A 25920-nucleotide genomic window follows, 5' to 3' on the forward strand; every position below is an offset into this window, starting at 1 on the left:
TGGATCCAAGAAAGGTACTAAAGCAAAGTAATTTATAACAAATTTTAAAGGGCTTCTTTTTAGGTTCTTTATAATCATTTTTTAGTACCATGTTTTGAAAAGGGAAAAGAAAAGAATCCCAAGAAAACTACAAAATTGGATTGGCCAATTAAACCGAGAATTGATGATCCAATCAGTTCAACCGGTGCTATGAAACTGGTGTAACATTAGTTAAACTAAATAAAAGACCGTTTGAATTGGATTTAAACTAGTTTAAATATTTAATTTTGTTCTTATAATTTATAAAAGAGTTAATTATACTAGACATCCCCAAACTATCAAGGTTGTATCAATAAAGTCCTTCCATTACTAAAATCATCAATTTAACCGTTAAATTAGACGTCGTATCTCATATAACATAATTTAAAATCAAAATTTTAAAGAAAAAATGAATGCCGTAAATTTTTACTTTTCTTTAAATTCTCCTTTTAAATTATATCACATAAGATTTGATGTTTCATTTAACAGTTAAATTAATGATTTTAATAATGAAAGGACTTTATTGATATAACATCGATAGTTTAAGGACTTTATTTCAACTTTGGTTACTTACCAATGCTTTCTTAATCAACTAAATTTCATGCACATGCTTATATGCCTTGTTGCATCATATAGAAGATCACATCATGCAATGATCTTCCTATAATTAGAAATGATTTGGTCTTAACATTGATTTGATTAAGACAAATTAAACAAACCCTACAAGCAAATTTGACAATAATAATTCAAGGATCTTTATTACTAATAAACAAAACAAGTCCTTTATTCACACTAAAAATATATAAAAAAAAAAACATATGAAAATGGCATTAAGATCCTAATAAATTTATCAGCTGTGTTTTGAGCCTTTGAAGCTTTTTACCATTTCAGCTTTGCTGGAAAATACTGCATTTAATCAAATATGAAAACTTTAGAGTTTATCATTGATTAAAGGGGAAAAAAATGGGGAAATTGGAGTAAAAAGAGCTTACTTTTGCAATGAGGGATTCATAATATGGCTTGACCTTCTCAACATCAACCAAGACTTTGCTTTTACTATAAAGGTCATATTTGCTGTCATAATTTCATGAAAAAGTCAATCCAAGTCAGCTTTACGGTCTATAAAAACTAATTTTTTAGGGTTCATGGTAGGGGAAAAACTAAAAAATTACATTTGGGGCAAGAGATGAACTATAAATTTTGGGGGTCAATGTGCAATTTTACTATTATACTAACTTATAATTTCATAAATATCAAAGGGACTAAAAGACACTTTAACCATTTTTGAGGGGCCAAGGCCACAGCCTGCCCCCTTATGGGAACTGACTTTTGTAGAGCTAAAATGTAAATTTATCATTGTATAAGCTTATATCTTTCTAAATTTTAAAGGATTAAATTAAAATTATATATATTTTTAGGAGGTCTAAATACAATTTAACTATTTACTAACTTATAATTTTTTAAAATTTAAATAGACCCCTAATTTAGGGCCACCCTTGCTCCTAACAATATAGTCCACAAGATTCAAACCCGAATTCCGAATAAATTAACAGTATAGTAAATTTGAGTAAAAAAAACACACTTTACTTGAATACTTTAAGCCATTTGAAGTTCTCTTTATCCTCTTTATTCATGAGCTGAGAATAAGCTCCATACTTATGCAATGCTGCAATTAAATATGTTGAAATTAAGTAAAATGGATTATGATATTTCGAGACAAAACAGCATCGATATGGGAAAAAATGCTTACGATAGAACGAATGGTATCGGACGATGAACAATCCGGCAGAAGGCAATGTGGTTCCATTCTCCTTCGCAACCTGCATTCAGCATTATGACTAAAACTTTTGTTGCAAGAAACAATTGAGTACTTTAGCTTAGAAGGATCTATATTAATGGAGTCAAAATGTATATATATACCATGTACATATAATCATCATGCCCCCATGACATAAGCACATTGTCTAGTCCACATCCTTCAATGTAAACTCCATTTCTGGTATTATACTTTGGATTGTTGAAATCAGGGTTTTCCTTAAAATACTACAAACAAAAATGGTATGTCAATTTACACAAACTCATAGCTTTTTTTAATGAAAAAAAATGATTAAATTTATCAAAAAAGAAAAAAAGAACCTTGTGATGAACATTGCTCTCATCAAATGCACATCCCACAGGGAATGTATCACCTGTTATATTCAAGCTAGTTTTGTTAATGAAACACTTATAACATCAAAGCAATATAAGATCTTTTTTTTACTACCACTTACCAACAACAGCCCATTGTGGTAGCCCTCCAAATTTTGGAAGAACCAAGATTTTTCCGAGATCTGTAAAAGCAAAATTATCTTACTTTTTTACCGTTGGAAAATGAAAGTAAAAGTATCACGGAGGCTCCTACTATAAGAATGAATTTGTCATTTTCTGAATAGAAATAAGAAAATACAATTTTTAATCTGACTCTTAGTAGAGAGGCTTTCATGATACTTTTATCAAAAATGAAGATTTTTATAGGGTTTTTGTATTATTTTACCATGGATAAGAGCAGTCAAATGTAACCAATTTTCATTAGGATAATCTTTTCTAATTGCTTCAGCACTTTGCAACAAATGTTGAATTTGGGGTTCATCTAAATCAGGATCACTCTCATCAACAATTTCATTGAGTAGTTCACAACATTCCCATATCCCCATTTCAGCTTTATCAAGCTTCATATATTCTTCCCTCATTTGCTTCACCTATACATTTTATTATGTAATTAAAATATATATGTTAATATATCAACTTTGCATATATACACACATTTTCACTTACAAACTCATAGGTTTGGTTAATATGACTTGATTTGTAGTGTTGCTCGACAATGTCTTTTCTCCCATTATCTGTTTCATAATCCCTGTCAGTCATTTCAACAAACGGTGAATTAGCTATATTCAAAAACACCAAAAAAAAACCATTGCACACACACACACACAAACCCATACATGCATAAATACATACATCTCCATTGTTTCCTTCCCAATCAAAACCTGAAATTCAACACAAAACCAATCCTTTGCACCCATAATTTTTTTTACTTCTCCTAGTTCTTCACATAACCATAGCACTGAATCATGAACTTTCACATGCATACATATGTATATATATTACCTAAATGAGTTTCCAAAAGCATTCTTTTCAGGCAATGCAAATTCATCATTTGATACCAATTCATTAGCATCGAGCTGAATCTTTTGCCCCTTTGCTTGACCAACTAAACACCAAGTAAATGAAATTATTAATGATATTAAAACCATATAAATGTATAATCATAATTGAAAATGAAATGAAAAATAAAATAAAATAAACAAAATACCTTTGCCAATGCAAATAGTCACCATTTTTTACAGCAAAAATGAAAGGGTAATATAAGAAAAAAAAATCAAAGAGAAAAGCAATGAAATGAGACTGTTTAAGAGATGAGAATTTATAGAAATGGAAGAGTGTACTAAAATGAAAAAGATTTATTTCCCATTTTAATAAAGATTTGATTTGTTTTAGGGTTCTTTGGAATTTGGATACTGACAGGGAAAAAAATCAATCTTTTTTATCTTCAAGCTAAAATGGTGGCGAAAGTTCCTAACTTTCTATATTAAATACTGAGATTAGCAAATATTTACTTTTGGCTGACTCAAATTTACGTGGATGGTCTTATCTTTTGCCATCAATTTGTGTTAATTCATTAAATATAAATATATAAAGTTTTTTTTTCTTCCTACAATGTGTAATACTTTTGTAACTAATAAACCGATGACGTGTTGTGCTTTTTATTACATGTCACTCATTACGGGTTTTTTACTAAACTAGGCTAATTTTTTTTTTTACTGAAATAGGGTGTCAGAAAAATTATTTACAAAAATGAATTATTTTTTCATTGGTGCCTATCTCAGAGGCGTCAATGAATAAAAAACTATTAAATTTTTTTTCTTTTTTTGAATAAAATATTATTTTTTTAAAAATTAAATAAAAATACGGGTCAAAATACGGTCAAAGGGGAAAATGGGTCGGGTGGCGCCTCATAGGGAGGCACCATTAAAAGTGTCTCATAAGGAGGCGCCATTAAAAGTGCCTCATAGGGAGGCGCCAATGGGTAATTTTGTATGTATATTGTAACTTTTTGTATGAATATTATAATTTTGTATGAATATTGTAATTATTTTATAATTAATTTTGTATTTATAGTTTTGGATTAGTATTTTGTATGAATAGTGTAATTTTTTGTATGAATATTGTAATTTTTTATGAATATTGTAATTATTTTATAATTAATTTTGTATTTATAGTTTTTGATTAGTATTTTGTATGAATATTATAATGTTGTATGAATATTGTAATTATTTTATAATTAATTTTGTATTTATAGTTTTGGATTAGTATTTTGTATGAATATTGTAATTTTGTATGGATATTGTAATATTGTTTGTATGAATATTGTAATATTGTTTGTATGAATATTGTAATTTTGTATGAATATTGTAATTATTTTATAATTAATTTGTTAGTAATTTAGGATTATGTTATAAATTTTTGTGTTTGTAATTATTTAAAATTTAATTTATTAGTAATTTAGGATTAAGCTATAAATTGTTGTGTTTAGTTTAGTATTTGGTGAGTTTAATATAAAAGTTTATAAAAAATTAAAAATCATTTTATTAAAAGTTTAATTATAACTGACTTTTTTAATCATATAGTTGTTGTTAACTCATTTAATTTTTATATAATGTAACTTTTATATTATGTAATTTTATTTTATTTTGTATTTATTTAACAGTATTTATTAATTTTTTGAAACAAATTTTTACATAAAATAATACCATTGGCGCCTCTCAGATAGGCACCACCATTGGCGCCTCTCAGATAGGCGCCAATACTATGTATTATACGGGTCATATACTGACCTGAGAAAATATTTAATTATATTTTATAAAAAAAATTTAATATAAAATATTCATTGGCGCCTATCTAATAGGCACCATTAAAAAAGAAAAAAAAATATTTTTTTATTCATTGGCGCCTCTGAGATAGGCTCCAATTAAAAAAATACCCCATTTTCGTAAATAAGTTTTCTGACACCCCATTTCAGTACATAATTTTTTTTAAACCCATTTTAATAAAAAACCCCACTCATTACATATAAATAAAGAAAAAAAATGATAAATTTCACTAGTAGTCACTCAATTATTGATAAGTTTATTATTGGTCACTTAACTATGAAATCTTACGAAAAGATTATCCAGCTATTAGTAAATTTCTTTTGTGGTCATTCAACTATTCAATTTTGTCTTCTTTTTTTTTCACTAGCCGCCTAAGGGTGGCAGCTTTTAGAGTTGATATAATAACTTTAACCCTCAACATTTATAAATTATGTCAATTTAGTCTTGATTTTAAAAAAATTAACCGTCAGCATTTACACATTGTGTAATTTGATCTTTTTGTAGTTTTGCTTTTCTTTATGACATTAATGGTTAATTTAAAAAGAATGAGAAAATATGCATATTATTATCTTGAATTTTTGGGTGTTTTTATTTTTTATATTTTCAATCAAATTTAGTTGATTTTTTTAGCTTTTTAGGTGAAATGATTCCAAAAATAAAAATATAAAAAGACCAAATTACACAAGGTGTAAATGTTGAGAGTTAAATTTCTTAGAATCAAGATTAAATTGATATAATGTATAAATATTGAAGGTTACATTCCTATTACGCCAATTTTAAAAGCTACTACCGCTAGCTAACCAATGATAAAAAAAGACAAAATTAAGTGACCATTTTTAAACTTTTTATAGTTGGATCGGATTACTTTTTGTCCCCTCTACTCAAAAAATAGGTAAATTAATTCTTCTACATGTGAGCAAAGAATAAATTGGCTATTTTGTTAAAAATTTCATCAATTTCTACTGTTAAAAGTAAGTCTCTATACATTAATATAAAATAACACTATCTATTTATTTTATCAGTTAGTTAATTTTTAATAGTAGTAATTAGTAAAAATATTTAACAAAAATTTCGATTTACTTTTTACTCTCTATTTTTATCTAATATAAATGAAACTAATTTCTAACATTTTTCAATAGCGGGACAAAACACAACTTAGCTCGGTCCTCCGTCACAAAAATGTTCTAAAATTCTGAAAAGAAAATGAAAAAAAAAATCTGAAAAAAAAAATGAAAATGACATCGTTAAATCTGCCAAATAAAATCTCTTATGCACTCATCCAAAGTTTAAATCTTTCCCAAAGTCGAAATCTTTGCTGCTGAAACTGACAAGCTCATAAAAAATGGCAGCACTTTCCTTTCCATGGTACACTAAAACCCTATTATGTCCCAAACCCACAAAGCTCTGTTCCTTAGCTTCCCATGTATCAATATCTACTAGCCCTCTGTTTTCCCACAATTTCTCAATCTCTCCATTAATCATCACCCATAAAAATCTGAGCTTTACACTCTGTTCTACCCTGCAAGAAATAAGCTTTGAAGCTGAAACAGAGAAAACCCAGAAACCGAATGTGAAAAGAAAGCTCTTTGTCTTGAATTTGCCTTGGGCTTTTACTGTTGATGATATCAAAGATCTCTTTGGCCAATATGGGAATGTTAAAGAGGTTGAGGTACCTTCCCAAAAAATATACCTTTTTAGTGATTTTTTTTTATAGAAAAATATAAATTTGTGATGATTTATGATATGGTTCCTTTTGTTTGCTATGTGGAATTGTGTATTGTTTTTAGATTATAAAGCAAAAAGATGGGAGAAGTAGGAATTTTGCTTTTGTAACTATGGCTTCTGGTGATGAAGCTCAAGCTGCTGTAGATAACCTTGATTCTCACGTAAGTGTTTTTTTTTTTTTTAATTTCTACTGTTAGCCCTTGTACTTTAATTTGTTCAATTTTAGTCTCTACTGTTTAGATTGATCAATTTTAGTCATTGTAGTTTTTATTGGTCAATTTAGTTTGACTCAAATAGGAGTAGTGAAATTTGTTTTGTTAAATTCAATTACTAGGCTTATACTATACATGCAATTGTAGATTTAGTCTGTATTTTTCGATTGAGTCATTCTAAGTTCCAATACTTTTTGAATTCTGAAATTTCAATTTTGATGCAAATAATCGTCCTTAATCCATTATCAAATTTTTTTAGTAACTTATGAAAGTAACAAGTTGACGTGACATTAGACATATGACAATATGTTTGCTGTATTGGATTTCGAAAATAGCAGAACCTAATGAATTTAGTAGCTATTCTTTGGTGATGATTGAAATTTCAAACTTTGAAAAGTATAGAGACTGAAAATGACCAAATTAAAGTATAAAGATTAAATCCAGAACAGTTGCAAAGTATAAGGACTAATAGTAGAATTTAACTTTTTTTACTCTTTTTGTTTGGTTTCTGTGCTTGAAGGATATGTTTTTATTTTTCGCTACCATGTTCATTAAAGGTCTGCCATTTATATACTCTGCTAGTCAACTTGGTTCAACACATTTTAATTGTTTACATTAGTCTAAATGAAATCTTGTGATAGTCTTTTGAAGGTCTCATTTATGTCAATGGTTTATAAGTTTTATGATATTCAATTATTTTCTTATTTTCACGTGGCTGATTGAATTTTAACTCGGTTAACATTGTTGTTGTAGTAGATTCAAACATGTTTAAACGCGTGTTATTCTTTCATTAGCTCATATTCTTTTAAACGTAATAAGAGAAATTATGATAAAAGTACGATGGAGACCTTTATACTAATAGTTAAATTGCATTTTGTCTCATCTAATAAGAAAAAGAGCAAATGGTTCTTTGAGTAAAAAGGATCTTTTATGGTACTTTTATCAATAAATTGCTTTCCATTTGTGTGCAGGAAGTTTCAGGGAGAACTATAAAGGTAGAGTTTGCAAAGAGATTAAAGAGACCTTCACCAGCTTCATCTAAACCGATTGTACTTCCTTCTCGCGAAACACGCCATAAGGTTTACGTATCGAATCTTAATTGGAAAGTCCGGTCGAGTCATCTCCGAGAATTTTTCTCGACCTTCAACCCGGTTTCGGCCAGAGTTATATTCGGTACCCCATCAGGACAGTCTGCAGGGTATGGCTTTGTTTCATTTGCCACAAAAGAAGAAGCTGAAGCTGCAATTTCTACTCTCAATGGGAAGGTAAGTACTAATCAAATTTGTTCTATATAGGTAAAACTACCATGGAGACTTCTGTGTCAGGAGTCAAATTGCATTTTGCGTCGTTACTTAAAAATGACAAAATTGTCATTGTATGTTAGGTCAAAGAGCAAATAGGTCCTTTCTGTCAATAATTTCATCTATTTTGACTGTTAAAAACTAGTGTAAGTAACAGAATGCAATCCGATACTTAGTACTAAGTAGGTAAAAGGGCCATGGAGGACAAATATGGCCCTTTTACCTACTGTGGTAAGGACTTAAATTGTAATGTTTATGCACTTTGTTAATGAAACTTTTTCTCATCATAAGTTTCTTTGTTTATCAGCTTGAATGAGAACACATCGTCATGCATTCCATCGTTCTTTGTTTTTGCAGGAATTGATGGACCGGCCACTACGCTTGAAATTCAGTGAGAAAACAGCTGATGAACCCGGAGATGAAAACACGGGACAAAAGGAGCCCGATGATCAAACCGAAGAGTCTTAAATCTTCACTGGGATTTCATATTTCTCCATCCTTTTTCAGAGCAGTGTATACAACTTTTCTCTGATGAATGAGGAAAGTAATCGTAAATGTTTTTTTTTTTTTTGATAAAAAGTAATTCGTAAATGTTACATTCTCTCTACGTCTTTTTTCTTTGGTGAAATTACTTGGTAGGTCCCAGGGATTGAATCAAATTAGTAATTCTACTATTAAATAAATTTATTTACTTCTAGTATTATTAAAAGAATCAAATAAAACTAAATATCAACCTTTATACTACCTAACAGAGTTAATAAAGAGATTTAACAATTATTTCTTCTTCTTTTTTGTCTTAATAAACCTCCATATTATTTACAATGTATTTTTGTTGTATTGAGTGAGTATACATTATCAATTTGACCCGAGTACCATTAGTATACATGTTCTAAGGGAAGTCAATTTAGTCGTAGATCGACAAAGTTAATGTTGCTTTTAGTTGTAACAATGCAGTTTTGTTTTTCAAAAAAAAAACGAACTGACAAATCAATTCTAAAATCCTGGCCTTATTTTAATGGTTAAAATATGTCACATTTTGTAAATCTAAAATTTAAGTCATATACCTTTATTTTTAAAAGTTTAGTCCAACTATTTTTCAGATTTTAAAATTTAAAATTTAAAATCTAATTATTAACTCTCTTCAAATTATTTTGTTAAATTAAAATTTATTACAACATTTTATTTTATTATATTGATACCAAGCGAGTCTTTTTATTATTATTTCAAAATGTTATATCAACAAATTTAACAAAAAAATTAAAAGTATTAACAATTAGACATGAATTTGAAAATCTAAAAATTAAAAGACTAAATTCATAAAAATAAAAGTAGAAAGACAATTCCAAATCATTCATAACACAAAATTCATTGAACAAATAGATTACATATACATATAGAGGAACTATATATCTCATTCAAACCTAGCAAGTAACAATGGTACAAGAATTTTAAATTATTAACATTGGAACAAAAAGGAGCCTAGTTCATAAAGGCATAAAATTAAAATCCCAAAGTTAATAGGTTCATGTTTTTGTATTGTATAACACAAATCCCTAAACCTACCAAAATTTATATTTCACCCCAGAAAAATCTATGAGTACCATGACAACACACAATGTCAAAGAATAAGAAACCAAGATCAAAACAGCTGATAATGGTGACACAAATATGGTATCCACAGATAAATTTACCAGGCCTGTTAGCAGATTTGCCTGCATAAATGATCAAATACGAGAAAACCCGTTACCGTTATTTATTTTTTAGCAAGATGATGATCCCCGACAATAAAGGAGTCTTTAAGCACATACATGAATGAAAAAAGAGGGAGTAAAAGTACTATGGAGGCACCTGTACTAGGAGTTAAATTATATTTTTCCCCATTTACTTCAAAAATGGACAATTTAGTCCCTATATGTTAAATTAAAGAGCCAACAATTCATTTCTGTTAAAAATTTTATCCATTTCTACAGTTAAAAATTGGCATAATAGACGGAATAACCAAACAGTTACACGTAGTGTGTCACATGTACCTCATTCTAGCATACAAGATTCAATTTTTAATAATAAAAATGGATGAAATTTTTAACACAAAGATCGCTTTGTTTTTTTATCTAACATACACGGATTAATTTGTCCATTTTTCGAGTAGAGAGGGCAAAATGCAATCTGACTTATGGTAAAAGAGCCTCCATAGTACTTTTACCAAAAAGAGAGATGTTCAATTTACCACAAGAAAGGAAGCCAATAAATTTCGGTCAAATGCTCTTTCAAGACATAAAGTTTTGTGCCCGATGATGTTATCGGCAAGCAATCGCAGTGCTAATAGCTGAAGCAATTGGTAAACCTTTTGTTAGCTATGCAACTCATGTGATAGTAGACAATAAAACTATACACATCCATCACCATTCAAAGGGACCGGGACATTTTTCTATTATTCGGATTTGAAGCACTAATTGAAACACCAACAAGCATTTCGATTATCTTGTGTAAGTAATTGCATCTATGTTCATCAAGTATACCAAAAACCTATGTTGCTCCGTCTCTTAATATCCAAATACAAGCAAAATAACCAAAGACACAACCAAAAAAGGTACACAGGCAAGGGTTCAATTTGTATAACAAAGTTTCTGAGTGAACTTTTCTTGAGAGGCTAATAGAGAACAAACATGGTAATTCGAACCCAAAAATTCCTAGCAGTGTCATGGTTGATAGTCAATCTTCAGATACCTAAGTCGAAACAAATAAATTTCCCTTAGAGTCTTACCATATTGACACGATTTCTACACATGTCAAACTAAGTTTCATAGCTCCACCAAAATACATCTTAGATGAAAAGGACACTTTGCTCACGAAATGTCTTTGTTTTTCACTCAAACTAGTAGTTGACAAGCACATATAATCATAGAACCAGTACCATCCAATCCTCTTCTTAAATGTAATAAAAATAAATTGAGTTAATTGAATCCAACATCCCTAAACTATGACACTCATTTTAAATTGGTCTCCAAACTTCAAAACGTTCTAATTACATCCCCAAATTATTGAAATTGTTAATTTAACCATTAAATAACACATAAAATCTTATATGATATAATTTAAAATTAAAATTTCAAAGAAAAGTAAAATGTTGCTGCATAACTTTTAAAATAAAAACTAAAAATAAAGAACAACAAAAAAAAAGAAAAGAAAGAGTGAATGATAATTTATGTAAAAGCTTCGAAACCCTCAAAACCAAGATTTTTCAACATCCATTTTTACAATATTTTTCTTTAAAATTTTCATTTTAAATTATGCCATATAAGATCTGATGTCTCGTTTAACAGTTAACGATTTTAGTAATGAAAAGACCTTATTGATATAAGGTCGATAATTGAGGATGTTTGGTGCAATTAACTCAAGAAATTTTAAAAAGAGAGGAAGAGGAAGAAGAAGAAGAAATTGCAAAACCTGTAGATTTTGAGCCACCACCCAAGTAACATAAGCCAGGTTGCACTGCAAAAATTGCATAGCACGGTTCAGTGAATCATGATTGTGAATTCCAAGATAGTTTTACAAATTAGTAAATATACGATATCCTACCATTCTACGTGAAATTCTTTCAACATATCTGTCTATAAGCAACGTTAAAATCCTGCGACAAGCAAAGGTAGCAAAAATCAGGTCACTCTTCATGCAATCAATTTATTAGGAATGAACACAACCAATTTTGGCAACAAAAACGACATGAGAGTTATATATACCAAAACATAATAGTAAGAAGGCAGATTCTGATTCGTGTTTCATGCTTGCTTCTCTGCTTGGTAGTATGATTTTCAAAGAAGAGATAGTAGCTGACCTGAACACCAACAAGATACATACCCCAGTATCCTGGGTACGATAACAAGTAATCACTTGACAAAATCTTGTATCAAGATGACATGATGAGAAGAGTTACTAATAAAAAGGAACTGCATAGACCATAACACCATTTTACTCTTTTTAGATGAAAAAGAACAATTAGTAGCCTATTATTCCGTAGAAAGAAGACAAATCTCCAATGGAAGAAATGGTCCTAAAAATTAATATAGAAATTCTTTTTCTCTCATCATTTTCAGTTTCCTTCTAATCAATACAAGCTGTTTTTCAGCTAGATGATCGAAGATCAACATCAAAATGCAAAGAATACAGTTTTTTTTTTCTCAGGGGATCTCAAGAATCTTACAGACAACATATCCAAGAATAAAGCTGTAGGTGCAAAAAAATTAAAACACTATGATAAAGCATACAACAATGGGATGGGACATTAGGTACAGTCCTAAATTTTCCTTACCAAATAAGCTAAAAATTCCCTCCTTGTTTCTGCTTATGACATCCGTACCCCTTTCATTAGAAAGAAGATAAACATTTAGCCCATTAGTCAACCAACTTTGGTACCCTGAGAGTTAGAAAGTCAACTTACTATATAGGACCAATCAAAAAGCAAATACCAGAATATAAAAACAAACTTCATAAATATGAAGGTATACCAACTAAAATTACTGAACCAAGAATTCCAGAATATTCTGCGGGAACATTTAAAATGGATGTAAGGATAGATACACCAGCAAGTGTGAAAAAGAAATTCCAGTTGACTCCATATTCCCCCACATGTACCTACAAGGAAGAAATTCCATTAAACGAAAAAAAGTATTGATCATCAATCATCGACAGCTAAAATGTTGAACTACCAACATTAAGAAAGGCGTCATTTAACTAAAACCAGTCCGTATAAATTCTATGCTTATTATGCAAAATGCTTTTGAGTACAAACTGGTTTGGAGCATTATTTTAGACATCTCCCAGAATTCCATTTGTTTTATATTAGCAAACAGATATAGTACACAACTTATCCTATTCCATTGCAAACAACTATTATTACAAAAAGTCCAGCGCAAAGAAATATATTCTACCTGATAGTCTAGACTCAATGTAGAAGCAAGTCTAGCAAATCCTAACAGTAGTAGCGGAGTTGTAGATTTAAAGGCTGCCTTCCACCAACTCCTTAGTAAGCATTGAGAAAAGTTAGTGGAACATAGATCTGAAACAATATACATCTATATACTGCATACCAAATTTAGATATGCTGCATGCACAAAAGAAAATTGTGATGCCAAAATTAGAACGTATGCTCAGAAGAGAAAGAATTTACAATGGTAAGCAATATACATGACAAGTTAACACCAGCATCTGGAAAATATAACGACTCACATTGATGATTTGATGTTTCGTGCTTGCCGTGAAGTAACAGCATTCATTAGCACAAAGGAGCCAACTCCAAGGTCCATCTAAAAAAAAATTATGCAAGGTTCAAAAACATCAATATGATAAAATATTTGGGATTGCTATTTTCCAGGATAAAAACATAAAATTTTACTGAAAAAACAAACAAATTCAATAAGTTTTGAGATATTGGTAGGACAAGTTCAGAAGTTTTCAAAGTGAATGAATGTAGGCATCCACTTCTCATACATAATAATCTTTCTGAAAGGATGTAAAGACCCCTTATGAGAACAACAATAACAAAAATATTATGTATAAGGGTATAGGATTAAATGTTAACATGGGTTTTACCTCTAAAAGCTGTAAATTTATCTACTTAGTGCTAAATTATTGGCAAAAAGAAATAATATCCATGAAGATGAAAAAAAAAAAATATTAACGACCTTGATAATATCTTACCAAGCTAGTCCCGTAAGTCTCTGTCTTAGCATAATCTCTAGGATATATTCTGAAGTCAACAGCCAAGATACACAAGCATGTGATAAACATCTGCAAAATTTTCCCACTGAAAATTTATTACAAATTAAAAAATGTACCAACAGCCAAGATACACAAGTAAGTGACAAAGAATATCAATAAATTCCCACTGAAAATCTATCACAAATTCAAAAAGGTACATTAAGCAAAGAGAGTAATTTCAAAAGAAACCAATTTGCATAATATACAAGCAGGTAAGACACTATACCGTAACAACCCTATAAGATGATATGCTTGCCCTTGAAGCATTAGGTCCTTCCATGTAAGGCAAAGAGTAAGTTCTGCATTAGAAGGCTTTGAGTTATTATACTTTTACATCAAAAACACGGTTCTCTGTAGAATAATGAGTAATGACTGAAGAAATAACGCATATATGAAACTTTCATCAAGTTCTACCTTTTGACTGCAGTAAAGAAGACCAGCAATAACAATAACCCAATCATGCATATGTATACCCACTCTGCTAGAACCTATTACACCAATAACTCTTTTATCAAACAACAAAAGTCGAATTTGGGGATTCCAACAAAATCTTTAGAATGCGAACTGGGAGTACTTACAGTGAAAATTAAAAGTGTGGGTAGAACAAGGAAGACATAATCCAAAGCTACTGAGGCTAGGTAAGACTTTAAACTCCTACAAGCATCTGCTCAAACAGATTCAATGATAAGCACTCATGAATTCTACAAAGCCATAAAAATTTTGAATTTCTGATCTTTATTGTTTTATTAAAGGTGAAAATATGTCAACAATTGCTATAATTTTGCAAAGTCTAAGATTTAGGGTGTGTTTGACAAACCGTTAATTTTTTTTCATTTTATTATAGGGTTTACTAATTCCGCAGACAATTTTCTAATATAAATTTAGTTCTTAAAAAATTCAACACTTAATATTTCAGCTTATCAAACAACACCTTACTCTTGCACTTAAAGTTAAAAATACTTTTCTCAAATAAAGAAAAGTTAAAAATTATATCCGCTTTTTGAATGTAAAATTTTAGTTCAATAGTTGGCCATACAGTATTTTCTATCAAAGTTTGCTTACTACTAAGTTCATAATGATTTGCAAGATTTCATGAGTATATTTTCTTCAAATTCTTAAACTGAAAAAGTAAGTATTAACCTTTTAACATTTTAAGTACAATAACTAAATCTCAAACTTCATTCGAGTATAAATATAGGAACCGGCTGCATATTTGGCCTTAATTAAAACATTTAAGAACAAAGTTTCTACAATAAATCATTTCAATTAGAGACAAAGAAATCGATAACTTTACCATTCACTGTTTGAGAGCAGAAAGTGTGCCGCAAAAGCATTAGAAGCTGAATATAAAATTGAAAAGAAATTTAAAACACACACACACACATTTATTTGAGAGATAAAACAAATTAAAATGAAATTGAAGTGTCGATAAACTTACAGCTACATTATTCAAAAGCGCGGAGACTTCAAGCATGGAAGATCCAGGCAAATTGCTCACGAATCTGTAGATTATAGTATTTTAATCAATAGGATTTGCACTTATAAGATTTAATTTAAAAAATTGGGAAATTTGAGAAGAAGAAAAAAAAAGAAGAGTAACTAACTGTTCTCTGAGGTGCTTGTTGGGATTCAAAGATTTTGGGAAGGAATCCATTGACAAAGAGTTTGAAAACGCAGTTGTGAATTTATTACAGAAGATCAGAGCTAAGCAAGTAAAACAGGAAAAAAAAATCAGAAACTAGAATCAAGTTTCTACAATCTAAACACAAAAAAAATTTTAAAAAAAAATTGCAGAAGCGAGCGTAAATTCTCCCACCTTTTAGCCAAACAACATTTTTCACCTTGAATGGGTCAAAAGCCGAAAACCTGGTGGACTCGACGATTATAAATGGGTTAGGCTTTACCATTGTTGTGGCAAGACATGGGAACGAGCTTTTAGGGATTTTGATGAGCTTTACTTTTTTTATATGTTTTTGGGTAGAGATTTCGGGGCTTTAGTTCTTCAATTGGGTCAAGACCGGGTATAGGAAAAATCCATTTCAGACTAATTACCAAAATACCTTTTTATATATAATATTAGTTTAAAATAAATGATAATAAATTTTATATTAAAATTTGCTCTAGCATAATTATACCTAGAAAGCAATTAATAGTATCATTAAAGATAATAAAAAAATAAAATTGTGGCATATCAGGTCGAGGTCGTGTGTAACTTTAATTTTTTTCATTGGGTTCGGCCGTTCGGGTAGGTAAATTAGTATTTAATTTTAGATCGGATCGGATCAGAATCAGGTTATATTAAGAATAAATTGAATCAGTTCAGGTCGAATTAGATATAGGTAATTTTTCGTCTATAATGAAGAATATATCGTGAAAGAATCCTTGATAAGATGAGTAGTAAACTTGCTCTATGAAAAATTGAATGTTTATCACAAGGAAGCAAGCTTACACTCGTAAAACTTACATTGACAACAATCCCCTTCTACTTGATGTCTTGTTTCGAGGCTCCCTAATATTTATATATGCATAAGATTTGATTAAACGATAAAAGCAGGAGACAAGAGAAAAAAAGTTGCATTTATACAACTGAAAAAACTATTTGTACTCCGAAAAAACAAAAGGTATGTTTAGGGACGAAGTCAAAAGTTATTTGTAATCCGTAAAATCTCCAACTCTACTAATGTTGTGCACTAGTGCATTCATCCCTCATCCAGGCCGTGGTCCTATGGGAGCATTTCAATCAAATACTTTCAAATTTCTATTTACTAAATATTTTTAAAAAGATTAATTAATTTAATTATTTAGATATAAAAAATTATTTTCTGAAAAATATTATATTTTTTATTCATAAAAGATATTGTATGTTGAGAGAAAAAAAATGTGCTACGAACAAAAAAAAAATAGATTTTCAATCGGGTAAATTACCCCAAAGTTATTAAATTAACAATAAATTTATATTTTAGTCATTCAACTTCACAATTTTACAAAATAATTAATGAACTATTGAAAGTTTTCATTTACGTCATTGGGCTATTAAAATTGTTATTGTATGGTTTTCTATGTTCGCACTGCTGGCACCAATTGAAAGCTCTCTTTCCCCTTCTCTTCTATAATTAAGTTTTTTTTTATTAAACAATTTTGCATATTATGAATCTGTAAACCAAAATTTCATCGTCGCTTGGAACTCGCTAGCTAGACTTTTTTTTTAACAAAAACCTTAACAACTAGTTACTTAAATCAAAACTTTTGAATAATTTAATAATTATTTTATAACTTTTTATAATCAAATGACTGAAATGTATTTTTTTAATAATTTAATAACATTAGATGTAATTTACCTTTTTAAAATTTGAAGACTTATTTAACTTCGCCTTCCACACCACCAATTTGTACGTATACTACATCTAATTGAACAAAAAAAAAATGTACAGATACCACATCTAGGAAGTGGTTGTCATTAAATTGCCCATTCAATTATAATTTCCAACTTCAATCCACCTATAGTTTATGTACATGACAACACTTAAGGCTCCATTCAATGTCAAAGGATTTATCGTGCGATTACATTCTTAACTTTTGGTAAAAAATTTCATCGCAAAACTCGTTTCATGTTCCATTAGAACGAGAACAATTTTTTATTTGAACTGTGAGTGTTTTTTGACCTCTTGAATATATGATGAGTATAGCTTATAAAGATGTGGCATGTATGATAAACACCAGTTGATGTTTGGCTAAAACTCTAATTCCCCAACTGTTCTTATAGTCGAGGCCATAAGGTTATTGGATAAGAGCTGAATTATTATCATTATCACTTTGTTGAATGAAGAATTAATTAAAAGATAATTGTCAATTTTTCTTAATGAATTTTTCAAGGATTTATTTGTTTCTTAGAGGAGAATATCTTACTGATATTCGACTCATAAATCAGTGTCATCCTCCTTAAGTGATTCACGACTTGGAGAGCTGGAAATCTACAATAATTTCAAATATCTTCGTAACTGGCTTGTTTGTTTTTCTTGTATTGAGTGCTAGTTTGTTTTGTTGATTGTTGGTGATAATACTTGAGTAAGTCGAGAGTTATTTCTGGTGTATGTCGGGTGATTGATTATTCTCCATTGAAGTTACATGAACTTAGTTTGTACGGGGTTATGGGCTTTAGCCAATATAGACGTACGGATTATCACAGTTGTTTGATTTGGTGATTGAATAAAAGTATATCCTAAGTTCTGCAAACATAGGATCGTTGTGTTTGAATTGCGTAAACAAAGATTGATTTTATGATTTCTTCATTTCTTTTTTATTTCCTCACTCGTTGCAACGAATTTTGAACTTAATTGAATTTATTGTATCTGTAAACTAATCTTTTTCAAATAGAGAGATTGTTTATTTTCAAATCAGTGGATTCGAATCTATAAACATGAATATTCTTTATCTCCAGACAACTCTCCCTATCTTCTTAGAAAACATATTAAGGAATGCAAGCTTCTAAATAAAAAGAAGGATTTGAATTAATTGATTACCGAAGAGATCAAACTCTTTCCAATTGATAATGTTATCTTACTAATAATGGAACATATCAAAATTGTGTAGAGACCCAACCAAGATTAGGGGTGAGCATTCGATCGAATCGAATCGAAAATTTTCGAGTTAATCGAGTTTTCGGATCTCGTTTTATCATCCTAACTTTATTTGAAGTTTTCTCGAATCGAGTCGAGTGAGATGGAATTCGAATCGAATCGAATCGAATCGAATATATTTGTTCGAGTTAAAATTTAAAAAATAATTTTGGGTCCTTGTAACTATTGTCACCCATCGTAATAAAATTTGACCACCTTAATCAAATTTTTTATTAACTTTCATCACCTCATAATTTATTTATTAATTTTTTATATACTGGTTAGCTTCTTTGCTTGCTTAATTGTTTCAATTATCTTCAGATTCTTGTCACTATGTATTTTGGAGTTAAAAATATATTAAATGTAAAATTATGATTTTTTAATAAAAGTTATTTTAAAAATAAAATGTGAAATTGATACCAATATAAAATTTTAACATGATTATTTTATGGCATAATTAATAATTTAATTTTAATATAAATATTCAATATGACTAAACAATTCAATAATATAAATAATATAAAATGTGAACTTTAATTTAATAATATAAATAGTAGATATAAATAAAATTATTACTATTTATGCTTAGTGATTTTTTTTTTGGATAATTTTGATATTTTCTTTGAGAGTAAAGGGTGAGAAGTAAAAGTTTAGGGGGAAAATAAAAAGTTTTGGGGAATAAAAGTTTGAGAGAAAGTAAATAGTGGGAGTAAAATTTTGGAGGGAAAATATTAAAAAAAATTGGAGGGGGAGGGTTTGGGGTAGATGAGAGGTGGGATGGGAAGAGAATAAAAGTTTTAGGGGAAAAGTGGGAGGGAGTAAAAATTTTGGGGGAAAATAAAAAGTTTTGAGGGTTTTTTGGAGTAAAATTTTGAGAAAAAGTAAATGGGATAATAAAATTTTGGTGGGAAATGGATTTTGGGTAGATTGGGGGGTTGGGAGGGGAGGGGAGTAAAAGTTTTGGGGGGAAGTGGGAAGGAGTAAAAGTTTTGAGAGAAAAATAAAAAGGTTTGGGAGTTTAGGGTAAAAATGTAAAATATTATAGTTTGATATTCGAATTATTTGAATTATTCGAGTTATTCGAATTCAAAAACTCAACTCGATTCGAACTCGAAATTCGAAAAAAAGCGACTCTATACTTAGTCGTGATTCTCTTTACCTCTATATATTGACTAAAAGCTTTGTTGCTTGGACCATACAAGTAATTTGTTTTTGTACACTGAATCGTCTCAAATTTAGGGATGGCCACAGAATTGGTCAGGCCTTTTTTGTCCACCCAACCCCAATCTCATCTACTCCCAATATAACTTCATTCCAATTTGATCCAAAATTATATATTAATTTATCCGTTCTAAACTCAAACTCATAAAATTAAAGACCCGAATTTCACTGTTAGGATCGTCCCGATTAAGCAACGAACAAGTAAAAATAGTAGAAGAAATTGAGAAGATGAACACACAAATTTAACGTGGAAAAACCCCTCAAAAGAGGATAAAAAACCACGGGCAAAGATAATTTTACTATAATGGCAAAAGAATGAAGAGTACAAAAGATGGAGATAAAAACTAAACCCCGAAAACCCGAAAAACAAAGAACCCTCAAAACGTAAACACAAAATTCTCTGAATGTGTTATGAGTTCTAATCTAATGGGTGTCTCTTAATTCTAAGATTGTAAAAGAGCCTATTTATAGGCTAAATTAGTAAGTCAAATAAACTATACTAATAAATGCTAGATATATTATACTAATAAATACTAAATCTTCTAGAAAGAAAATATATTTTTGTTTAACTTAACTTGGAAGCAATCTCTTAGAATTTGGGTCACACAATTCTAACATTCACATTTTATTTTTATCAAAATAAAATGATAATTTTATTATTATAATATTTTTAATGATGCCATTATAATTATGCTACGACAAATATTAATAGACATTTTAGTATCATAAATTTTAAACTTAATAATATATATCATGATATTTTGACACGATTAAATGTAGAATTAAACTCGAAAACTAGATTTTAAAATTGAAAAAGTTTCAACCTTATTGAATTGAATCGAATCGTGTTGAAATTGAATTTCTTTTCATCCCTACTCAAAATATTCTATTATTTGATGTTTATTGAGTCATATGTTTAACTAAACCTAGCACCAAGGAATAGTAGATTCATATATTTAACGTGCCTCATTCAATGTGATTGTCGACCTTATTGTGTTGTCTTTGTCGGTTTGATTGTTACATATCAAGCTTCTAAATAAAAAGAAAGGTTTGGATTAATTTATTACAGAAGAGGGAAACTCTTTCCTATTTACAATGTTTTCTTGCTAATAATGGAACATATCAAAATTGTGTAGGGACCCAACCAAGATAGGCTACTCTACACTTAGTCGTGATTCTCTTTACCTCTATATATTGTCTAGAAACTTTGTTGTATTCGCTTGTTGCTTGGACCATACAAATAAGTCGTTTTCGTACACTGAATCGGCCAACAATCTCACTGTGAAGGTTCAAAGTTTAGCATTAAATTCACTCTCAAAATTAGGGACCCAACCAACCCCAATCTCGTCTACTCCCAATATAACTTGATTTCAATTTCATCCAAAATTATATATTAATTTATCCGTTCAAAATTAAAGATATATTCAACTTCTATCTGACCCGAATTTCACATTTTTATTTTTATCAAAATAAAATGATAATTTTATTATTTTAATATTTTAATGATACCATTAATTGTTTTTAAGTATAATTATGCTACGACAAATATTAATAGAAATTTTAGTATCATAAATTTTAAACTTAAAAATATATATAATGATATTTTGACACGATTAAATGTAGTGTAGAATTAAACTCGAACACTGGATTTTAAAATTGAAAAAGTTTCAACCTTATCGAATTGAATCCAATCGTGTTGAAATTGAATTTCTTTTCATCCCTAGTCAAAATATTCTATTAGTTGATGTTTATTGATTCATATGTTTAATCAAACCTGGCACCACGGAATAGTAGATTCATATGTTTTACGTGCCTCATTCAGTGTGATTCTCGACCCCATTGTGTTGTCTTTGTTGGTTTGATTGTTGCATATCAATAGTCGAACGTATTTTTCCAACTTATAAATTTTGTTTTCCTGTATTATGTGCTGACTCAAAGGTAAATTCTGTATTATGGATAAAGTTATAAATTTAGTCCACATTTACTAATTCATGTTCAAGATTCGTGACTACCCATCCCAACAATGTTATCTCCAATGTTCAAATCACATTCTCTTATTGGGAGTACAATGTACGTACCTTACCACTGCAACCGATACTTATTAGTGCATATAAGGCACATGTCATGAAGTAATAATGAAAAAGAAAAAACTAAATCCATTTCGCCTAGTTGCCATCACTAGTAAAAGTAAGGTATTCAATATCGTATCGATGGGCGGTATCGTTTTTGCCTTGGTACAAATATGTACTGGTGTTGACATATTTTGATGTATCGTTTTGAATTTATCGATATTTTAAAATATTTTTCACATATATACTTCTAATCTAATTATTAATTTAAATAGTTTCACATGCATTTTCTAACTTTTAATTTCTTAATAAATTATATATTATCTTGGTAAAATAATAAATTATACATTATAAACATGCAAATATATTACATATAAATTTTAAATTTATTAATTATGTTTGATAATTTAATTTAATAACTAATAATTTTAAATGTAATTATAGGAAAACTAAAATGGTTAAGATAAAAAATTAAAATTAGTTTAAAAATAAAAAATTTATATCAACCAAGTACACATCGATACACATTTGTACAAGTCGATATTAACTAAACCCTAAACTCAAAACACATGAAAAATAACGAAATTTTTGACCCATACAAAATTTAAACTACTTAATGTCGGTTTAAAATCGAAACAATATCGGTATGATATTAAATACATGAATAAAGCCTAATTAAAAAGCATATGTAACAAGCTTTTTATCCTTTTTTACGCGTTTCTCATTTTTCTCATTGAAATTCATTACATGGTTGTTGTTACCAAATTGACGTTTTTACTTAAAAGCTACTCAATGTTTCCATCTCTCTCTATATATATATATGTGTGTGTGTTCATTGTATTTTTCATATATAATTGATTTGTAGAATTAAGGTAAGGTAAGAAAAATGAACATGGACTTGTCTCCCAAGTTTCCGGCAAGGTTCACAGAGACCGAAGCCGGCGTGTACTACCACTGGGCAGCTGCCGATTCTCAAGTCCTTGGTGAGGCCAAAGTTGCAGCTGGTAAGCTTGTGTTGAAGCCTCAGGGCTTTGTTCTTCCTCACTATGCCGATTGCTCCAAAGTTGGTTATGTTCTTGAAGGTGAGTCTTGAGTGGGTAAATCCTATAATGGTCCTTGTAATATGTTTTTTTTGGATTTAGTCCCTCTATTATTATTTACTCATTTCTTGCCCCTTAATGTGTATGTTCAGTTTTGATTTTTTTTTCTTTTAATTCTTTCAAATAATTTGACATAGCTTTTTTTTTTAAATGCAGTGACATGGCATATATATTTTGCATTTTATTTCATAATTTAAAGGAAGACAAAAGAAAAAGAAATGATATTTGTCCAGCTGCAAAAAAAAATGAAAGTATGAATGTCACATTACAATATGTTCAGATAAAAGCTAAATCAATTTATTTGGTTGAATGAGTGAGAAAAGTTTGCCTGAGGACTGAAATTGAAAATACAAATTTTAAAAAGTATAAAACTAAAAAGATAAAATTACAGTAGAACTAAATCTATCAAAATGTGTAGTAAAAGGATCTTTTATACAATTTTACTTTTTTAGCCATGCAGGTAGGTTTTCTTTTATATAATTAAAATGACTATGTGAACTGTTGCGGCCAATAAATCAAGTATTATCCACAATTACAAAAGCATAAAGTTTGGTTTAAATATCAAGTCCAAACTAAAGCTCTTCATCCCTGTTAAGTCCTATGCGGTATAATGCATCGACTAATCTACTTACCGATTTAGGTACATAAGGATTTCTTTTGAAGTCTTGTTAGAATCAAATCGGCTAGTATGTTAATCCAAATAAAGAGATTGATGATCTAATAAATTCGACCATCAATCCGGTTCTTACAACATTGTCATTACTTTTGATTTATCTTTAGGTAAATGTGGAGTTGCATTAACAGTACCAGGCATTAACACAAAGGAAAACATGGGTTACATAGGTGTTAAAAAAGGGGATGTTTTACCAATTCCCTGTGGATCAGTTTCATCATGGTACAACTATGGAGATTCAGATGTGGTTATAATATTCATGGCTGATGCAACCAAGGCCTATGTCGCCGGAGAAATCACCTATTTCTTATTAACCGGACAACAAGGTCACTTACGGGCTTTCTCCCCCGAATTCATTGCCAAAACTTACCAAATCAATGCCGACAAGGCTAAAAACCTTGTTGGCAGCCAAAAGAGCGTGTTGCTTATCAAGCTTAGTGAAGAAGAAGCACGAAAAATCCCAAACCCGAACGAGGAGGTATCAAATATTTTGGTCCACAACATGGATGCTTCACAACCCGACGTTGAAGTCGATAATGGTGGCAAATTGACTACCATAAAGGGTACGGAGTTTCCTTTGCTTGAACAAGTGGGGATTGATGTTAGTCGCTTGGTGCTTGAAAGCTGCGCCACCAGGGCACCGTCTTACGCAACGGAGCCACAAGTTTGCTACATCGCGAAAGGAAGTGGTGAAGTGCAAATTGTGGGTATCAATGGCAAGCTTGTGTTGAACACTAAAGTGGAAACTGGTCAATTATTTGTGGTGCCGAAGTTGTTCGCGGTTGTTGTATCTGCTGATGAACAAGGCATAGAATTGGTCTCAATTGTAACATCTACAAGGTAAGCAAATTATTTTATTTCTTTTATAATTAGTTTTATATGTATGTTTTAGGGATGACAAAACCCGGCTTCGGGGTGGGGTGGTGGTTTTTTTGGATGGCGAGTATGAAACAGCTCTAATAATTGCTTGCCTTGATCAGGGATGAAGTCATAATTTTTTTTGGTGAGGTAAAAATTTAGTTATATATTTTTATGAGGGTTAAAATATAGTTTTACTATTTTATAGTTTTTTTAAAGTACCAAAACAAGTTTTCATCATTTTAAGGGATCAAATTATAATTTTATTATGCATTAACTTATAGTTTTATAAATTTTAGAGTCTAAATTGCAAATTTCTCATTTTGAGAGGGTCCAAAACTCCACCTACCCTTTCCGACATCACCCTTGACCCTGGCCCACTTTATCCTGATACATGAAATTATTATTTCACCTTAAACCCTTATTATTACCCTTATTAAGTTCTGATCATATTTATTTTATTTGATATAATGCTTAGAACTACCTATAACCCTTTCCTAACCCATAAATAAAAGGACAATATACTTCAACACACTTGAATCCACGTCTTCTTATATTGATAATAACACTATATCAATTGAGTTAAGATTCAATCGGCCTCTAAACCCTTAAATTCTTCTATCTTATATGTATATATAAATAGATGTATCCAAGGTAATAATGATGTACATTCAAAGGTAAGACAGGGTGGATATGGCAAGTTCAGTTGTGGAGCACTTCATATGTTTATTTTTTACTTGATTTGCAGAGCCGCAGTGGGAGAAATAGGCAGTAAAAATTCGGTTTTGAAAACAATTCCATCAATATTGCAAATGAGCTTTAATGTGAGTCAAGAATCAACTCAACATTTCCTGCAGATGTTGGAAACCGGCACCATTGTTGTCCCTGCAATGAATTTGTACTGATCTTAAATGCCGGTCATGGAGTGTGATCAATAAATTTATGTTTCTCCCATCTGTGGGTTTTAATAAAAATGTATTATCCATCCATTAAAATGAGTTGATTTATATTCGAGATCAAAGTTTAATTCATAGTATCACTTATATAATAGTGTAACCTATATCTGTGAATGTGTAATTTATGTAGTCTAAGTATATTGGAATAAAGTGGTTTGTCAAATTTGAATAATATATTCATTTTAAAGTGCTATTTGGACCTGTTCATGTTTCAGGTTATTTGTCCAGGTTCGAAGACTTACCCGAAATTTGGGAGGATTTTGGCAAAAAAATTAGACCCAAAAAATGGGTTTGGACAAAAAAAATTAGACCCATTTAAAATATGGATTGGGCTTAGGCTTGAACATTCAAGGTCTGAGTCCAACCTGACCCGTTTTTAAGTTTATAATACTTTATATTATGTTATTTTTATATATTATATAATTTAGAACACTTTTAAAA

General features: G+C 29.9%; 4 protein-coding genes across 8 annotated transcripts; 2 read left to right on the plus strand and 2 right to left on the minus strand.

Annotated features, from left to right (window-relative positions):
• Positions 1-743: 743 nt before the first annotated feature.
• LOC105789362 (inositol oxygenase 4) lies at positions 744-3481 on the minus strand. Of its 2 annotated transcripts, none has more exons than XM_012616727.2 (11): positions 3374-3481; positions 3169-3271; positions 2833-2914; positions 2552-2756; positions 2289-2348; positions 2155-2207; positions 1939-2061; positions 1769-1838; positions 1606-1684; positions 1011-1092; positions 744-924 (listed from the first exon to the last, which is right to left on the minus strand). In XM_012616727.2, the coding sequence occupies exons 1-11, from the start codon at positions 3396-3398 to the stop codon at positions 898-900; spliced, it is 909 nt and encodes a 302-aa protein (XP_012472181.1). In that variant the 5' UTR covers positions 3399-3481; the 3' UTR covers positions 744-897. The 2 variants fall into 2 exon arrangements, 1 of the variants encoding a protein (XP_012472181.1); XR_001132280.2 differs by having other exon boundaries at positions 904-924; positions 1601-1684.
• Positions 3482-6210: 2729 nt separating this feature from the next.
• On the plus strand, positions 6211-8973 carry LOC105789363 (31 kDa ribonucleoprotein, chloroplastic). Its single transcript, XM_012616729.2, has 4 exons — positions 6211-6660; positions 6779-6877; positions 7900-8193; positions 8587-8973. The coding sequence occupies exons 1-4, from the start codon at positions 6334-6336 to the stop codon at positions 8695-8697; spliced, it is 831 nt and encodes a 276-aa protein (XP_012472183.1). The 5' UTR covers positions 6211-6333; the 3' UTR covers positions 8698-8973.
• Positions 8974-9569: 596 nt separating this feature from the next.
• On the minus strand, positions 9570-15973 carry LOC105789361 (uncharacterized protein At4g17910). 4 transcript variants are annotated; one of them, XM_052627739.1, is made up of 17 exons: positions 15803-15972; positions 15591-15690; positions 15425-15488; positions 15281-15326; positions 14565-14650; positions 14401-14474; positions 14213-14285; positions 13927-14016; positions 13456-13532; positions 13158-13245; positions 12735-12861; positions 12539-12643; positions 11970-12096; positions 11809-11860; positions 11677-11721; positions 10457-10555; positions 9570-9941 (listed from the first exon to the last, which is right to left on the minus strand). In XM_052627739.1, the coding sequence occupies exons 1-17, from the start codon at positions 15891-15893 to the stop codon at positions 9789-9791; spliced, it is 1497 nt and encodes a 498-aa protein (XP_052483699.1). In that variant the 5' UTR covers positions 15894-15972; the 3' UTR covers positions 9570-9788. The 4 variants fall into 4 exon arrangements, with proteins under 4 accessions (XP_052483699.1, XP_012472180.1, XP_052483700.1 ...); XM_012616726.2 differs by having other exon boundaries at positions 13158-13248; positions 15803-15970; XM_052627741.1 differs by having other exon boundaries at positions 9692-10956; positions 13158-13248; positions 15803-15971.
• A 6743-nt stretch (positions 15974-22716) lies between these two features.
• Positions 22717-25672, plus strand: LOC105789365 (cocosin 1). Its single transcript, XM_012616731.2, has 3 exons — positions 22717-22974; positions 23773-24505; positions 25272-25672. Exons 1-3 carry the CDS (start codon positions 22779-22781, stop codon positions 25426-25428), a joined length of 1086 nt encoding a protein of 361 aa, XP_012472185.2. The 5' UTR covers positions 22717-22778; the 3' UTR covers positions 25429-25672.
• The last annotated feature ends 248 nt before the right edge of the window (positions 25673-25920 follow it).

This window comes from Gossypium raimondii, chromosome 2 (genome assembly GCF_025698545.1).
Source record: "Gossypium raimondii isolate GPD5lz chromosome 2, ASM2569854v1, whole genome shotgun sequence".
NCBI classification, from domain to species: Eukaryota; Viridiplantae; Streptophyta; class Magnoliopsida; order Malvales; family Malvaceae; genus Gossypium; species Gossypium raimondii.

Coding starts and splice junctions, on each gene's coding strand:
- LOC105789365 (XM_012616731.2), top strand. CDS start 22,779: ATGAACATGGACTTGTCTCCCAAGTTTCCGGCAAGGTTCACAGAGACC. Junction 22,975..23,772: donor AGTTGGTTATGTTCTTGAAG/GTGAGTCTTGAG, acceptor ATTTATCTTTAG/GTAAATGTGGAGTTGCATTA. Junction 24,506..25,271: donor TCAATTGTAACATCTACAAG/GTAAGCAAATTA, acceptor CTTGATTTGCAG/AGCCGCAGTGGGAGAAATAG.
- LOC105789361 (XM_012616726.2), bottom strand. CDS start 15,893: ATGGTAAAGCCTAACCCATTTATAATCGTCGAGTCCACCAGGTTTTCG. Junction 15,691..15,802: donor AAATGTTGTTTGGCTAAAAG/GTGGGAGAATTT, acceptor TTACTTGCTTAG/CTCTGATCTTCTGTAATAAA. Junction 12,097..12,538: donor GGGAATTTTTAGCTTATTTG/GTAAGGAAAATT, acceptor TATCGTACCCAG/GATACTGGGGTATGTATCTT.
- LOC105789363 (XM_012616729.2), top strand. CDS start 6,334: ATGGCAGCACTTTCCTTTCCATGGTACACTAAAACCCTATTATGTCCC. Junction 6,661..6,778: donor GGAATGTTAAAGAGGTTGAG/GTACCTTCCCAA, acceptor TATTGTTTTTAG/ATTATAAAGCAAAAAGATGG. Junction 8,194..8,586: donor TTTCTACTCTCAATGGGAAG/GTAAGTACTAAT, acceptor TTGTTTTTGCAG/GAATTGATGGACCGGCCACT.
- LOC105789362 (XM_012616727.2), bottom strand. CDS start 3,398: ATGGTGACTATTTGCATTGGCAAAG. Junction 1,685..1,768: donor CCGATACCATTCGTTCTATC/GTAAGCATTTTT, acceptor ATTTAATTGCAG/CATTGCATAAGTATGGAGCT. Junction 1,093..1,605: donor AAATGGCTTAAAGTATTCAA/GTAAAGTGTGTT, acceptor AAATTATGACAG/CAAATATGACCTTTATAGTA.